This window comes from Nelumbo lutea, chromosome 3, assembly GCF_056320005.1.
Source record: "Nelumbo lutea isolate HS-2025 chromosome 3, American lotus-T2T, whole genome shotgun sequence".
In the NCBI taxonomy this organism is placed as follows: Eukaryota; Viridiplantae; Streptophyta; class Magnoliopsida; order Proteales; family Nelumbonaceae; genus Nelumbo; species Nelumbo lutea.
In genome coordinates this window covers 15,467,268-15,485,494 of record NC_142686.1, presented here as the reverse complement: position 1 = coordinate 15,485,494, position 18,227 = coordinate 15,467,268, and the positions used below count along the sequence as shown (strand labels likewise).

General features: G+C 37.3%; 1 protein-coding gene across 1 annotated transcript; it reads left to right on the top strand.

Annotated features, from left to right (window-relative positions):
• The first annotated feature begins 6,905 nt into the window (after window positions 1-6,905).
• On the top strand, window positions 6,906-17,222 carry LOC148863143 (putative apyrase 6). The gene is made up of 8 exons (XM_088975874.1): window positions 6,906-7,912; window positions 8,930-9,042; window positions 9,832-9,939; window positions 11,027-11,081; window positions 12,960-13,151; window positions 13,261-13,358; window positions 15,472-15,668; window positions 16,751-17,222. The coding sequence occupies exons 1-8, from the start codon at window positions 7,300-7,302 to the stop codon at window positions 17,019-17,021; spliced, it is 1,647 nt and encodes a 548-aa protein (XP_088832000.1). The 5' UTR covers window positions 6,906-7,299; the 3' UTR covers window positions 17,022-17,222.
• The last annotated feature ends 1,005 nt before the right edge of the window (window positions 17,223-18,227 follow it).

The following is an 18,227-nucleotide window of genomic DNA, read 5'->3' as shown; positions in this document are numbered from 1 at the left end:
ATGCCTGGTAGCTCCTAAACCCACCTTCCCTTGACCTGATCTAGGCGCATTTTCAGGCCATGTAATAGGATGCAGTTGGCTACCTCGGTCTGCATGTTGCTTTGAAGTCGGTGTACTACGGTAGTTCGGTGATCGATCCTTGGGTCGGCACAAAGGGCCTTGAACTTCTTGTGGGTGAACTGTGTTCCACTATCTGTGATGAGCACGCGCAGGATACCAAAGCGGCAGATGATTTCCTGCCGAAGGAAGTTTCGGGCATTGTGGGTGGTGATGCGTGCCAGGGCTTCAGCTTCTACCCATTTCGTGAAGTAGTCCACTGCTACGAGAATGAACATCTTTTGCGCAACCGCGGTGGGGAAGGGGCCGAGGATATCCATTCCCCATTGGGCAAATGGCCATGGATTGGCGATCGGTCTCATAGGGGCCACAGGCTAGTGATGTAGATTAGAGTGACGTTGCCAACTGTTGCACTTCCGAACCAATTGGGCGGCATCCTGCTTCATCGTCGGCCAGAAATATCCCTGTCGGAGTGCCTTATGGGCTGGTGTGCGCGCATCAGGGTGATCTTCACAAATGTCATAATGTATTTCCCTAAGGACGTAGTCTACCTCAATTGGGAGAGACACTTCAAGTAGGGAAGCGTGTGGGAACGACGGTAGAGTTGACCCTGTATCAAGCAATACCTGGATGCTATGTGTTGGAGTCTTTTCACTTCTACTCGATCCTTTGGGGAGGTGCCCTCTCGAAGATACTCGATTACGAGGTCCATCCAAGATGAGCCATGTTGCACTGGAAGGATGAGGACGGTTGATGGTGTAATGCTCGGTTGGGCCAGCGTGTCCAACCGGACAGTTGAGTCAAAGTCGGTCTGCGGCGAGCTGGTGAGCTTTGAAAGGGCGTCGACTCGAGCATTCTCGACTCGAGGGATCTACTGGATGTCGAAGTGTTTGAGCTACTAAATGAGCTCCTGCACCTTCTATAGGTAGCTCGCCATAAATGGAGTCTAAGTCTCGAACTGGCTGTGGATTTGGTTGACCACTAGTTGAGAATCGCCGAAGGCCTCGATTCGTTGTGCCTCGAGGTCTAAAGCAAGGCGGAGCCCAGCAATCAAAGCCTCATACTCAGCCTTATTGTTGGACACTTTGAACTTGAACCTGAGGGCGTGTTCCAACACTACGTCGTTCGGGCCGAAGAGGATAAGGCCGGCGTCGTTGCCTTCTTGGTTTGACGAGCCATCAACATGGAGGGTCCACGCTGGGGGCAATGGGGCCGGTTCCTCCATGGTAAGTGTACATTTTGCGATGAAATCTGCCAAGGCCTAGGCTTTGATCACCGGTTGGCTTGATGTCAAATTCACTTAGCTCAACACTCCACTTAACTAGGCGGCCTAACACTTTCGGTCTTCGTAGCACCTGCTTGAGGGGCTGGCTGGTGAGTATTTGAACGGTGTGGGCCTAGAAGTAGGGTCTGAGTTTTTTGGTTGCGGTGACGAGGGCTAGAGCCAACTTTTCGAGATTGGAGTACCGGGTCTCTGTGCCGCTGAGGACCTTGCTGGTGTAGTAGATCGGCTTTTGTACTCGGTCCTCTTCTTTGACCAATACTGAGCTGACAACCTCATCACCGACCGAGAGGTAGAGCAATAGCTCATCTCCTAGGCTCGACTTAGTTAGGAGGGGCGACGAGCTCAGGTATTACTTTAGTTCCTGAAATGACTGCTCACATTTTTCTGTCCAGTGGAAGTCTTTTGGCCATTTGAGTGCTTTGAAAAAGGGGAGGCACCGGTCCGCAGACTTAGACATAAACCTACTAAGGGTGGCTATTCTCCCGGTGAGCCGATGCATTTTTTTGTGGGTTCGGGAGGATGGCATGTCAAGAATGGCCTTTATCTTCTCCAAATTTGCTTCGATTCCTCTTTGTGTTACCATAAACCCTAGAAACTTGTCGGGGCCAACCCCAAAGACGCACTTGGTTGGGTTTAACCTCACCTTGTACTTTCTAAGTGTGTCGAAGACTTTGCGAAGGTTGTTCAGGTGGTGTTCGGCCTTTTTTCTCTTTGCGAGCATATCGTCAACATATCCCTCCATGCTCATACCGAGTTGTTTTTTGAATACCTCATTCATCAACCGCTGATAGGTGGTGCTGGCGTTTTTTAGGCCAAAGGGCATTACCTTGTAGCAGTACATGCCGCGGTTAGTGATAAAGGCCATTCGCTCTTGATCGTCTGGGTCCATCCAGATCTGGTTGTAGCCTGAGAAGGCGTCCATGAAGCTTAAGAGCTCATGTCCTGCTGTTGTGTCGACGAGCTAGTTGATCCTTGGCAGGGGAAAGCTGTCTTTCGGACATGCCTTATTTAGGTCGGTAAAGTCAATGCAGATTCTCCACTTTCCGTTGGCCTTCTTCACCATCACTACGTTGGCCAGCCAATCGGGGTATTTGACTTCCCTAATGAAGTCGACGTCGAGCAACTTCTGTACTTCATCAGCGATCACTTGCCATCGCTATGTGGCGAAGTGATTTTTCAAAAAATAAAAAACATATTTTTTATTATATTGGAATGGATTTGTTAAGAAAGCCTGAACTTGGCCCAAACAAGTTCGGGCCCGGTGTTTTATGCCCAAGCCCATGGGCCTAAAATCATGTCCAAGTTCGACTTAAAATGGGTCAGGCCGGGTCAGCCCATTAGGCTACCTGGCCCATGAACAAGTCTAATACCTATGCCCATAAAATAAATTTAGCATTATTCACTAGGAAAGAGAAACAAATAATATACGATAACTTGTGATTTACCCTTAACCCTTAACTCTGGTACACTATTTCTCTCTTTTCTTCTTAGGGAATTTTGGACAGCAATCCCCCTTGGAAATCTGAATTATAATCCCCTCCTAATCTACTAGTATTCCCCTCTAAACTGCATCCTGCCCGTAAATTTGGCATCAATCCACGGTCAGGATTCAGCACCCCTAGAGCGGAACTCTAAATTTTTAGGGGTGGACTGAAATATAAAAACCCCTTCTTTTTAAACCTAAAGAACTTGCACACAGAAATTCTATATACAAAATACATCTTTTATATGTAAGGCCCACTTTAACCTAAAGGAATGATCACACCAACCACCATTAGACTACCACCTAATCCAACAATTAAAAGGTAAGACACAAACCCAACCAAACTTAAGTAATTGACCGGTGATAAGGATGGTGGAGAAGGATAGAATAAAATGTTTTTTCTGCTCCTTATTAACATAACTAGGGAAGAAGAAAAACCTTATTTTTTTCTGTTAATGGTGTCAAGCTCAAAAAACGATGTGAGGTCTCAATGTTCCATTGTCATGAACTTCAATCTTTCTCTTCAATGGTAAGTCAACAAGAGCAATGACCATAAATAAACATTAATATTAATTAACAAAAATATTAGAATTTAACAATTGTTCCAACTATTGGTGGATTAGACCACTACGTTTTAAACTTATCAAAAGGTTTTGCTTTGTAAGCCATAAGATGAGCAACAGAATTAGAAGTTCTAGGAATATGGCCACGCATTAGAATATCTCTCATACATGTATTAAATTCATACGTAGATGTTCGGAATGTGTAGCTGGATGCCTATGCTTGCAAAGTATTAGTCGGGCTTTTTCTTCCATGATATCCCATTGCAACAAATACAACATTGTCAAACTATTTAAGATAATTTTTAATTTTGCCCATAAACAGCTAAACAAAATCAAAATTCACAGAAGTCATAAGGTGTGGATATCAAATCCCATTCAAACTGATCTCTAGTTGGATTTTCTTAGGTGGTGTTCTTTTCATGGATTTTGAGAGGAGGAAGTTGGTCTATGCGATTTTGATTCTCATTGACCAAGAATCTGATATTCTTTTTTCAGATTTATGTGGGGGAAATGGAAAGTTTATTTTTCTAGGTATTTTTCACCTGGGGGAAAATTGCCAACACTTGAATGTGACAAAAATGTTTAATAATAGATTTTTATGGCTAAAATGGTCATTGCCTTATTTACATGGAAAATAAAAGAACATGGGTAAATGCACTTACCCGGGTAAGCCTTTCATGGGAAACATTTACCCGAATCCTTAGAGGAAAAGATATCTAGGTCCATTTCTTAGCAAATAACATTTAGGGTGTCAATCGGTCGGTTTTGGGTTGAGTCCAATTTGATCCAAACTTTATCAAATTGGATTTGGACAATTCGTATAATTATTGGGTTGGGCCAATCCAAAATAATTTGGTCCATATTCTTATTTGAAACTGATCAAAACTGAAGCCGACATAAAATCACTTTTATGAAAGTATTTTTATAAAAGTAATTTTCTGAAAAGAACTTTTACAAAAATACTTTTACGAAAGCACTATCACAAAAGTGCTCTTATGAAAGCACTTTTATAGAAACAGTTTTATAAAAGCATTTTAAAAAAGCACTTTTACAAATACTTTTACACGAAAACAATTTTACAAAAGATATTTTACGGAAGTACTTTTATAAAAGTGCTTTTATGGAAGTAATTTTATGAAAGCACTTTATGGAAGTACTTTTATAAAATCATTTTTTAAAAGCATTTTTATAAAAGTACTTTTGTGAAAGTACTTTTATAAAAGCACTTTTACAAAAGCACTTTTAAAAAAGAACTTGTACGAAAATACTTTTATAAAGGCACGCAAAAGTGCTTTTATAAAAGTACTTTTACGAAAGCATTTTTACAAAAGCACTTCTACGAAAATAGTTAAGTACTTCTACAAAAGTACTTTTATAAAAGCACTTCTATGGAAGTATTTTTATAAAAGTACTTTTATGAAAGCACTTTTATGAAAGTACTTTCATTAAAGTACTTTAAAAACACTTTTACAAAATTACTTTTATCAAAGTATTTTTATGAAAGCACTTTTACAAAAGTGCTTTTTCAATGCCAAAAGGGCATATTTTTGTAATTTTCAGATTTCTTCATTTTAATATATTTTTTGTAATTTTTATATGTTCTGTTTTTTATATATAATTTTCATATTTCTTTCAGTTTGGATTGGATCCAATACATTCCATTTATATATTTAATGGATTGGATTAGATTTGGACTGGATTGGATCCAGTCCATTTGTAAATGGGCTCACATTGGGCTGGATCAGATTGGACAAAATCCAGTCCGATTGACACCTCTAATAACATTGATTTCAAAATAGCTCCCAATTTAACTTCCAAACAATATGAGAAAATCTATGATACCAAAAAAATATGATATGGGAAGAGTTTTGACCAATCAAAACCCACCCATGAATTTTGATAAATAATACCTGATTAGCTACCACATTTATGATTCCAATTGACTTCTCATAAGTTTTTCAAATATCACATCTTTTCCATATCATAGCCAAACCCATCATTAATATCTCCCAACAAACCACCTATAACAAATTAGGAAGCATTATTCTAAGCGCTTAAAGACTAAAATAGACCCCCACTATTTGCCGTTGCATCTGCATCACATCTAGTACAATTTCTTGAAAACACAAATCTTTGAATTTCTCAAATCTCAAATTTATCATGAGATATGGAGGGCAATTATTCGAAATATGGGAAATAAATTACGAAAGTGGTTTAAACTTATTATTAAAGACTAGGGCTGTTCACAAATAAATTCGAACCGACCAAACTGATTAACCCGGCCCGATTCATCCTGAGTTGGCCGGTTTTTCTTCACTAGCGGTCATTTTCGAGTTGCAAAAATGAATAAACCGATAATTTGGTTAGGTTTTACTTTACTGAACCGAACCGAGTTATGTGAAAAAATATATATTCTGAAAAAATATTTGCTAAATATAGATATTTTACTTTTAAATAATAAATATATATCTGAAAAAATATATATTCTAAAATATATCAGATATATATTTCTGAAATATATATTTCCATAAATTAGAAAATATATATTTCGATATATTTGTATATATGTTTTAGTTTTAAATATATATTTCCAGAAAATATATTCTAAAATATTATATATAATATTAACACTTTGACTTCATGTGCATTGTACAAGTTTGGAGTTGGTTGAAACCCAACCGACCCAAACCAACCAGGTCGGTTTTACTTAATAGAGGGTCGGTTTCGGTTTGGTCTATAGGTAACCCAATCAGGTTAAATCGGTTGAAAAAATACTACTAACTGACCCAACCCGACCCGTGAACAACCCTATTAAAGACAATCTTATTCCTAGCATTTTAGATGTAATATAAAGCAATGATCACAGTGAAGGAAAAGATAAATTATCTTTATTTACCTTAAAAGAATATCTTTATGCTTTTTATTTAAATTTACTCATAGCAAAATTTAGAAAATCAACCACAAAAAAAAAAAGATTATCATTAAAAACAAAATTCGAAGTACCAGCAAAAAGAGTTGCTCTAACAATTTCCCATTAATAAAAAATATGGGCTTTTGTTGAATTTACTTCATCTGATTCTTAGAAGGTTCCCCATTCCTCACATTGGCGTCCCATACACAAAATTCAAGTGGAACATCTGTTATACTCGTCAGACTGTCACATTCCGAATGCAAGTGCATCGTCAACAAGCAAATGCAGCAGATTCCGACTCAATTTTGCACTTACCAGAGTCAGTCGGTTGAATATTTTACCAAAAAAAAGTCGGTTGAGTACTATAAGGTCAGATCACATTGGCGTCCCATATAACGCGCCTAACAGACGCCCCACAGTACATCTAAACCGTGGATTGGGAGCATCTTATAAGCTCGCATATAAGATGCTTTTGACGTGGCGCCATTTCTGTGTTTCACTATTTCTTCGATTCCAAACGGCAAAGTTGCAAACGCACTGGGCAGAGGTACACGACCTTAGGCCAATGGATCCGGTTTCATACCCGATGTGATTTCACGGGATCATGTTCCACACGAATACACGACCTTAGGCCGAAGTTTCTCAAAGAAGTGGGTAAAGACTATTGGAGAGTCGTGCTGATGCCACGTGAACCGGAGAGGATCTTACGCCATCCCTGGTCAGGTCATCGTCCGCCAGACCCGGTTCATGGATTGGACTATTAGAGACCACAAAGGAAAAAGAAAAAAAAAAAAAAACTCATTTAAATTCCGGCATCCAGAGTCCAGGACGGCGACCAGACGGAGAGAGAGAGGGGGCGGAATTTTCACGGCCCTCTCTGTCTCCGATCGCTCATCTCTGCAGTGCCCTGGAATTTTAGAGACATTATGCTTCTTATGTTATCTTTTTCTAGCTTTCTCTTTCTCTCTTTCAACAATCGCTCGCAGAGATCTAGAGTTTGATGCGACGGTTGAATGTTCCATCTCCTGCAGTCCAAACACGACAGAAGATGGATTCGTTAAAGCTCCAGTTTCGGCCCAACGCTCCTAGGTCCAACAACTTCTTCTCCCGAATTTCTTCAACAAGCATGAAACGCACACAACAACTCTCGGTCTTCGTTGCCGTCGTACTGGCCGCCGCCGTGTTCTGTTTTTTGTTCAACATCGTCAGAGGTTCCTTAAATTCGCCGTTTTCGAAGAGAAAATTTTCGATTATTATCGACGGTGGGAGCACAGGCACTCGGATTCACGTGTTTAGGTTCTCTATCAACGAGAAAGGAATGCCGCTTTTTTATTTTGGGAAGGATGGATTGGTGACGATGAGGGTAAATCCAGGTTTATCTTCGTTCTCGGCGAACCCGAAAGATGCCGGTAATTCTCTGTTGGGGCTTTTGGACTTTGCCAAGCAGAGAGTTCCAAAGGATTATTGGGGAGGGAGTGAAATTAGGCTCATGGCAACTGCGGGTTTGCGGAGGCTTGATTTGGATGTTCAGGAGCGGATATTGGACTCCTGCAGGAAGATTCTTCGGCGCTCGGGTTTTAAGTTTCAAGATGACTGGGCTTCTGTTATTACAGGTAGAGGTTTTGGTTTTCGATCTCACTTCAATTTCATACAATCGAGGTTTTTTCCCAGCTTTTACCTTGTGCTAGCCGTCCTGTAAGGCTTTATTGTTTTTGAGTGTATTACCAATGCAGCACGAGTTGGAATTTACACAAAGCAACCTTCACTCGGTCCATCTTTCTGTTTCTGAACCTTCCTCGCTTTGTGCAGGGTCCTATTAGCATTAGTGACTGGAGAGTATGTCTGTGTTCCGCCAATTATCAAGAGAAGATATTAGAAAGTTTGTCAATAGATAACTAGCTTGCATTTTGCCATTTTTATTGGTTTTAGCTATAAATGCCTGTAAACGGTAGAACTTGCTGAGAGATAAAAGCTCCTTGTCTTAATTAGTTGCAAAGTTTTTACCCTCATTAATGTTTCTGAGATGATAAACCTTTTTCACTCATCAGGAGAGAAAGAAATTATATAAGGAGAAGAAAAAGACTATTATTCTCTTGCTTAATCAGGTGAATAAGTGTAATTTTGGTTGGTTGGCTAGTTTGGACTTGTTTGTGAGATCTACTTTTAAATGCTTGAATTCCCTGTCCTTAGTTTATCTACAAGCCAACCAAGTAACGCTTCGCCTTGGGACAGCTTGAAAATTGAGCTAGGGATAATGGCTTCCGTCAGTTGTTTAAATACAACACATATTACAGTGAGACTTGTCTTTATGTTTTGCTCTTCTTAAAATGTTCTGTATTTTTCATTTAAAAAATTTTGAAACTTTTCAAATGCCTTGCGGAAGTGTTCAAGTGCAACTTTTCCATTTCTTGTATGTTACTTCAGACAAAAAGATGTTGAAGGTTTGCTTATGTCATAGTCAAACCCATGTGGTGTGTGGTAACTGGCTTGTTTTGTGATGATGGGAAATGCTGCAATTTGCACTTGATAACCTGTGGAAGCTCTGTGTTATCATCACTGGGTTTGTGATTTATTGGTAGATCCTTAATCCACATTCTAGAAACCTAATGTCAATAATTCATCTTTTATAGGTTCTGATGAAGGAATATATGCTTGGGTTGCGGCAAACTATGCCCTTGGCAGTCTTGGAGGTGATCCTCAGAAAACAACTGGAATAATTGAACTTGGTGGGGCTTCTGCTCAGGTTCAGTTTCCTTTCCTTTACTCTAGTGGTTTTCTTTGTCAAGATTTTGAATCATCATATTTAATATGAGTATTTCAACTTAGTGAAGCCTTGTCCCAACCATTTGGGGTTGGTCAGAGAACCTGTTTTATCTTTCAACTCTTTCAAGGCCCATTTTTTCTGTTAAATTGTGAACCCTCTTTCTTTTTCATACAGTTTTGAAAAAAGTTTCAAATACCTCCCTTTTGCTATCTTTTCAGTAATGAAGATGTTGAGTTACCAAAATGCCCTTTGCACTGTTAAGGCATTACCATATACAATTTAAAATACCAACTTTACCTTTTTCTCACTCCACCTGACAACTTTCAGAAGAGTAATTATTCTTTATTCTCTTCTCTTCTCAGACAGAGTAAGGTAAAAAGGGCTTAAGTCAAATAAAGAGAAGCAAATCTATTTTCTTTGGGGTATTTTAGTAAATGTTCTAAATGAAGTTGGTCAAGGGTAAACCGTGTATTTTAAAAAAGTCAAAGTATAATATCGGTGTTTTCTGTTTGGAAACCTAATGTAAGGGAGCTATTTGTAAGTGTTTTCTCACTTAAATGAATTGTGAGAAAATAAAAGGTTTAAACATAATGATAAAAAAGAAAAGGTTTGTGCTCTCTGGAATTTACATATAGTTACTTACATATTCTACTTCTGATTTTTCTTACAAGAGTTATTGCATCTGCTTTTTTTTTTTTGGTACATCAAATTTAGGAAGGAAGAGATGCTGAATTGTGATTTTTAATGATTGGAGTACCTTAATTTCAGGTCACATTTGCTTCAAGTGAAACTCTGCCTCCTGAGTTCTCACACACTCTTAAGTTTGGGAAGTTCACCTACAATCTCTATAGCCACAGCTTGCTTCATTTTGGCCAGGTAATTATTGTGTAAACCTATTATTTTTCTTGTACTTGTACCTATTCAAATTTGAATATCTTATATGTGTCACTCATGCTTAATGTAAGAAAAATGCCATGGAGATCATCCATATGCATGATCTGCTCCTTGACTTTCATGTATACACAATTTCTTTTAGAGGAGTCTATAGGGTTTCCATTAATTGTTAATCCATGCCTATATTCCGAATCTTTATTTCCATGATAAAGGTTATCACTTTTGTTTTGAATATTTTAGCAAATTTGGAGGCCATGTATGAAGTGCATTATGCCAAAGGATCAAATCATTCTTGTAGCTTATCAAAAGATTCAGGAAAACAACATTTAGAATATTCCTACCCAAGGTTCAAAATATCGATACACTCCAATAGGCTGGAATGTGCATGTTGGGGATTTTAGTCAACATGCTCTACATTCTTTTTAGTTTTTTTTTTTCAAAGTTTTACAGGGGGTCGGTCTTACCAAGGCCTACCCCCTGGTTATCTTAAGATAATTTATTTCACGTATTGGACAGGGTGGATACGACATGATACAATATGCCCGATATGCCCCAATACATGACAAAATTTTGATCCTTGGTCCTACCATTTGTAGATACCCAACCCTTTGCATGTGCACCACATGTTTCATGTGTAAGGTAGGTTGTTCATGATGGTGTTGATAATTTTAGCGTATGGTTTATAAAGTATCTGTTGTAAAACTATTGTGAAAGTGGTATTTATCAAAAAAAAAAAAAAAAAGAAAAAAACTATTGTGAAAGTGTTTTCTGCTTATGCAAATGATGTTGGGACAGTGGTTTTGGATGCTATTTTGTTCTTCCAGCCATGCAACTTTTTCTCCTTTCTTCGATCAATTTTAATTACTACATAAGTCCTCTACTTTTAATTGCATTAGATTTCCTTAGTTACTTTATGGAGGGATCTCTTTGAAGTTTATCTATCAGAAATCCTCTAATTTTTTCTCATACTTCACCCTTTATTTTATTACAGGTATTTGCATCTCTTGTTTTCTGTTTTGAGGTTCAAATGGATACGTAAAGAAGTTCCTAACACAATTTTCTTTTGCAGAATGTTGCATATGAATCATTGCAGGAGTCGCTTATTTCAAAAAGTTGGAAACTGTGTAAGTGGTTATGCATTTATTAATCCAAAACATCTTGTTCGTTTTGGATTTATTTGTAAAGTAAGGTCGTCATCATCATCATCCAAGTCTTTATCCCAAATTCCCAACTATATGGGGTCAGCTACATGAATCCTGTATGAAACTCACTTATGATCCATGGATGTTGGTTCATTTGATTAATTCTTCTAGATTTTGGATATGCTAGCATGTTCTGAATGGCCTTGATCATATGGCTTTATGGTTATCTCTAGTTTGATCCCTTGACTGGGGTTTAATCATTTACTTTGTTAAAACCACAAGCATAACCACACTACACAGTGCTATCAAGTGCTGATTGATCTATTGCTTTTTCGGTCAAATTCAGCCTACTAAGAATTTTAGTTACCAAATACCAAGAAGCTTCATCTTAATTGTTGAATAGTACGTCAAATTATGGGGATTGTTATTTAAAAAAAGGTGCAGTTTTAGGACCCACTGTAAGATTTATATGTTAAGATGTTTGGTATGTTTTATAATGAAATTTGATAGATGAAGCAGTTTTAATTTTTCAATTATTGGGGATAAAGTTCATGGTCTAAATACATCTATATCATTTTTTTCATGAAAACCATAAGTGGCACGGTATCCATTTAGTTACCAGGGCAATTGTCCAAGAAAAAGGCACTTATAATCTATCCATATTGGATGATGCTGTGGTTGTTCTTTCTGTCAGTTTTTGTTTGGTAGAGCGTGCTATGGAAACCAAAATCCTAGACATCTGCCAAGTACATAATTGATTCATTTGTTATAATGTTGTATTTTTTTTGTTGCCTAGCTTTTGGATATTTTTCATACAAAGGTTATTTGAATGTTGAGTTTCCAGTTGGTCATGTACAGAGGGCAATATGTGTTTGACCTTCTGGTGATTAATTTTGGTTATGAATGGTCTGAAATCTCCTACATGTATATGACCGTTCAGATTCTAGAATTGTTACTATCAGTTTAATTTTTGAAAATATACAGATGACAAAGTCACAATGAAGAGTCAAAAAATCTGTAAATAACTTACAGTACAGATAACAAAGTCATCATGAAGACTAAAAAAAGCTGTAAATACCTAAAAGCATAGATAATCCATGTGGAATTTCTAAGCATGCAGATAAACATCCTGTTTTGACCTTTTAGTTTTTATTGGACTTTAGTAGGACAAAGAGGCACTAACTATTTAGAAACCTATATCAAACGAAGAAAATTAGGAAAAAAAGAGAAAGAACCAAAGAAGGAAAGAAAAAGAAGAAATATTTTAGTAGTAGTAATTATGCACATTGGAACTGGTGCTTTATCATCTAGAGCAAATTTATAGAAAAAGAATATGGATATGCTGTTGGTTTAGGACCGCTAGAACTTGATCATAAACCTGTTGTAGGGAAATTTAGGATTGGCATACAGATCTAAAAAGGGATTGACTGCACAAAAGTTTATGAGTTGTGGAAAATATTGTTGGGTAAAAAGATGTATTAGTAGATTTATCTAGTCTGATACCTTATATTGGCAGTATATTTGATGTAATATTCTTGGAAGTGGATGCCAAGTGGAAAAGGCTGAAACTCTGGGGTCATTGTTCAACCATTTACTAGTCACTTTCATTCTGTGGAATAGGTGTCTGGGTTATGGTGGGACTAGGAAATGTAAAAGAAATTGATCCTTCTCCCTTTAGATCAATATGTTACATTCCATAGATTTCTTATTGTTTTCTGTTCTGAAGTTTCTTAACTTGTTAACAAAAAAAAGAATTGTGATACAATAAGAAATTTCTTTTCATTTACCATACATGTATTGCCATTGGTTGTAGAAAGAGTTGGAAATTTCAAATTTTGATCTCCTTTATCACTAATGCAGCCGCAGAATCTGTTCAGGAGGCAACATCTATAGATCCATGCTCTCCTAAAGGGTATTCATATGGACTGCAGTCATGGAGCCTTGCACCTGGAATGCTGGATGGGAAGAACAAATTCCTTCCCACTCTTCATGCTAGTGGTAACTTCTCAGAATGTAGATCTGCTGCATTTATGCTGTTGCAGAAAGGAAAAGGTTGCAAATACTTTCTGAAATCTTCTACTACTATACTGTAATGAACCAAATACTCTTTGTTTTTCAAGAGTTCCTCTGTTTTGACAAGCCTCTTTCAAATGGTATGCAGAGAAATGCTCCTACCGGCACTGCTACATAGGGTCAACCTTCATACCGAGGCTGCAAGGAAAATTCTTGGCCACAGAGAACTTCTTTTATACGTCAAAGGTTTTATGAACTCTATTATTTGCTATTTTGATCTCTTTAACAGTAACAAAGATTGCATTAAGATAAAAAATTGTGCTGTAGTTCCCCTAAGTAGGCTTGGGGTGTAGCTTGGGTGCATTAGGAAAGAGAATGAAGCTAATATATTGGTTGTTTTCAGTAGTGAGAGTTTGGGATTGATTCCTAAAGAATCATTGGTAAGGGATGATAGGGTTAATGTGGCAGCGCCTGCAGAAGGGCAAGGGCCAAGGGGTGTTGAAAAGTTATTATTTGGTGTTTCTTTCATGTTCAGTCCATATTACCAGAGTTTTCTCTAGATTGATGAGTGGACTTTGTGGTGCTGGTCTCTGTAGAAGTTTTAAAAGGGTTTACAGAAGAAGGTATAGTTAAGGTTATCTTTGTGCAGGTGGATCCTCGTTCGAATGTTTGATTACAGGATGTAGGACAATATTGGCTTGAGGGTGGTTTTTCAAGAAGGTTGTTGGGGATGATAATAGTAATGGACGTAATAAGGAGCAACCACCTTCAACAATTGGTACAGTAAATAATTGAAGTTCGGAAGATAAGAGTCTCAGTGGTGTGGAGGTGAGCATCATTCAGACAAAGAAACATGATTCTAATTCAATTTTCAAGCATTCAGGGGCAATTATAGGTAATATGGTCATGAAAAAAGTGGAAATGAAAGTGTGTCAGAGTCGGAAGAAGAAAACATTATAGATGATGAAGAGGTTGATGAATATGTTTCATTTGATAAAAGCTTTCATGCTCACAAGAAAGATGTGATATAAATTTGGTGGTTGAAAAAGAAGTTGAAATTAAAAAAAAAAAAACTGGGTTTGTTCTTTTTAGGGGGTCAAGACATTACCAGAAAGTTATGTGCAGCTTTAAAAATAATAAAAAAAAAAAGTTTTTTGGAGTTTGGAAGAGAATTCTAAAGGTCATGGTAGAAATATACTGGAGTAAGCATGTGGGTGTATGCAGGGGTGTCAATTGGACCGGATATGGTCCAATATGAGTCCATTACAAATGGATCATAAGACCATGTCCTATCCAATCCAATGAATACTTTGGACCATTTTGGACCGGTCCAATTCAGTGTCTGGATTGTCCAATCTGTTAAAATTGCTTTTAATTTAAGATTTATTTCAATCCAAACCTAGTCCATTGACACCCGTATTCTTATTTTCTGCCAATCGACTGGATATCTGTTCAATCTGAACCAATCCAATATAAATCCATTATAGGTGGACCAGGTCCAATCCGATCCAATAAATACTTTGGACCATTAAGTCTGGACTGGTCCAATTAAATGTCTTATTGGTCTGTCCAATCCATCCAAATTGATTTTGATTTGGATGGGGTCCAACCCAAAACAGGTCCATTGACACCCTTAGGTGTATGTTGAGATTCAAGGTTGAGCTATAAATAGATGTGGCAATTTGGACCTCAAGGTGGGTCAGTTGCTATTTGAACGTCTGAGAAAAGCTGAGGTTGAGGGTATAGAGTTGATTTTGAGCTTGGAGGGCAATATTATTTCCTAATTGTTATGGCTTTATTTTGGGGGCATGGTACGGTAGAATTGAGTGCTACTTCTCGTCCCAGGAATCCAGGATGCGACTGGGGAAGATTTTGGGTTGTTGAATTTTGTAATGGGTTGTGTTTACCCATAAGTGCTGGTTTGTAAGCAAAGGTTTTAGAGAGCCCAAAGCCCAAAACTAGTGACTGAGCTACCTGAGCAGGTTTTCAGTTACTGACCACTGGTTAGATTGTCCTTTCTTATATAAAGTTCAAAAATTTAAATTTCATATATGGAGTTTAAATGTAGAGGCCATTGCTTGGTGCAATGGTAAAATAGTGGACTTACAAAGGACTGTTTGGTGCAAAAAATGTCAAAAAGCTAGGTTCATATCCGGTCCACCCCTCCCAAGGCCCTGTATAATTGGAACCAACAGTGGGTAATCGCTCTATGGCCCATAGGGAGTTTAAACTTAATAGAATTAACCTATTGATGCTTTTTAAAAATCTCATGATTCTTGTTAGAAAAATATGGCATTGTTTTTTTTTTACTTGGTTTCATGATTTGTAAGCCTTCATTCTTTTTGTTTTTGCTTGGCAGTTCTTTGGACTGGCCCCAACAGCATCTCTCTCTGATTTGATGTTGGCTGGGCAACAATTTTGTGAAGATGATTGGTCAAAGCTCAAAAAGAAATATGGTGCTCTTGCTGAGAATGATTTGCAACGGTATTGTTTCTCTTCAGCATACATTGTGGCGCTATTACATGACAGTCTTGGAATTTCTTTGGATGATAAAAGGTACTCCATTTTCTACTTTCTAGCATCCCCTCTCAATATCCTTTTGTATGATTATAGAGATGGTTTATTTAATTAGGAACTATGTTCAAACCTGTCAGTTTGAACAATGGTAATTATCTAGAAGCCATCTGGCCTTCCCTGGCAATTGGTCTATTGAGTAGGAAAAACGTTTGATGTTATTTCATAAACCATGGCTAGCAAGAGCATGCAACTATGTTCAAACCTGTCAGTTCGAACAATGGTAATTATCTAGAAGTCATCTGGTCTTCCCTGGCAATTGGTCTATTGAGTAGGAAAAATGTTTGATGTTATTTCATAAACCATGGCCAGCAAGAGCATGCAACTATGTTCAAACCTGTCAGTTTGAACAATGGTAATTATCTAGAAGTCATCTAGCCTTCCCTGGTAATTGGTCTATTGAGTAGGAAAAATATTTGATGTTATTTCATAAACCATGGCTAGCAAGAGCATGCTTGCTATCCATAAAAGAATGCATTGACAATGCCATTTCAGGACTCAAGTTCCAACAAAGCCCAAAAAACCAATATAAGGTATTGTTTTTCTTTGGGGCGGAAATCTAAGCATAGAGGAGTAATAACTACAACTTGGCAACACCAATTTGGTCCTGGATTTACTCTCTTAACTAAGTCCAATCACATCGAGTTCTTTATTTGTGTATAGGCGTTTCCTATACACAACTAATCTGTATTCCACATAAGTCTTGCTCTTGGATTAATTGTTTTAAGGAGTTGATCTTTTTTTTTAAGCATAGAGGAGTAATAACTACAACTTGGCAACACCAATTTGGTCCTGGATTTACTCTCTTAACTAAGTCCAATCACATCGAGTTCTTTATTTGTGTATAGGCGTTTCCTATACACAACTAATCTGTATTCCACATAAGTCTTGCTCTTGGATTAATTGTTTTAAGGAGTTGATCTTTTTTTTTTTTCGTTTGGTGGGGTGTGTGGGGGGGGGAGGGGGGTTAAGGAGTTGACGCTAGGGAGAATTTCTGAAGGGTTTATCTAGGCTGCAGTTTCAGTGCAATATCAGTTCTTTTAATCCAAATTTCTGTTGAGCAGGATTGGATTTACAAATCAGGTGGGGGACATCCCACTCGACTGGGCTTTGGGAGCTTTCATCTTGCAGAATACAGCTAACCTAGACGTAGAACTTTCTGATTGGATTGCTACCATTGCACGTGACGATTCATCCGCATTATTCTCCCTGTTCTTTGTCTTAAGCATATTGATTTTTACAGCATGGTCCCTGTCAAGGTGGCGAAAACCCCAATTAAAAACAATCTATGATCTGGAAAAAGGACGTTATATCGTGATGCGTGTAAACAGATGATTGCCTGCTTGAAGAGCTCACCACCATTGCTCTTGGGTTTTGTAGATGAGAGGAAGAAAGCATGTAACTTTATCACTTCAATTAGTATACTCGTCTCATATTTTGTAATTTGTATCCACTGTTACATTTTAGAAATTATCATGTTAATGAGGCACCTTTGCTTCAAAATTTAAATGGTATATACTCATATTCGTCTCTCCACTTTTTTGTGGGCACTGAAATGACTGAACTAAATCAACTAATAGCAATTCTGTAAGGAATTTGAATCCAATATTATTTTTGGATGACCCAAATTCTATTCGTTTATACATGAATCTTAAATGGAATCAATATGATCCGATCAGATTATATTTATGGGTTCGACTATGATACCAGAAAGACTTTTAACCAATCACGTAGTATCATAAAAGTGGGAGCCAATCGGGTGTGTTATCAATTTCACCTACGGGGAGGGAGTGGTTGATTGGGCCAAAGCATGGTTTTAAAACCGAACCGGTCAGGGCACTGTTTTCTGGTTTGGCGGTTCAAACATCTGGGTTGAGCGGTTTGACCTGTGATGTCATAAATAAATAAAAAACAAAAAATATTTATATATAATAAAAAATAACATAAAAATTTAAATAAAATACAAAAGATACACAGAAAAATATAGGAAAAAGAACAATATATGAAAAAAGAAAAATATCTAAACATAAAAATAACAAAATACAGAAAAAAAATCCAAAAAATATAGAGCACCTGTTTTTTTGAGAAGAAAAAAGCATATCAGTTCAGAAAAAATTATCTGAACATATTTTGAGAAGAAAACATAAATTTCATATCAAAACATATTTTGTGAAGAAAAAAAGAAAGAAAATTGATTGATTCAGTTGAATCAAGAGCTCCCTCATCAATCAATAAAAATTAGGATTAAGGAGTTAAGTGTTCCCTTCAGAGTCATTTTCTATCAATCTCAAGTTGTCACTAGAAATCCTAACAAAGAAAAAAATCTCTGGAAAAATTAATTCATGCTTACTAAACAAGCAATATATATATATATATATATATATATATATATATATATATATATATATATATATATATATGTGTGTGTGTGTGTGTGTATGTGTGACAACAAATTATACCATTCTAGCAGGTCCAAAGAATTCAAAAAATCAATTAAATCACAAAAAAAAAATCACTAAAAAATTATACCTTTAGGGATTC

Bases quoted from the DNA above. Each gene is read 5' to 3' on its own strand.
- LOC148863143 (XM_088975874.1), top strand. From the start codon at position 7,300: ATGCGACGGTTGAATGTTCCATCTCCTGCAGTCCAAACACGACAGAAG. The intron at 7,913-8,929 runs GTAGAGGTTTTG...CATCTTTTATAG, and splicing joins CTGGGCTTCTGTTATTACAG to GTTCTGATGAAGGAATATAT. The intron at 13,152-13,260 runs GTTGCAAATACT...AATGGTATGCAG, and splicing joins GCTGTTGCAGAAAGGAAAAG to AGAAATGCTCCTACCGGCAC.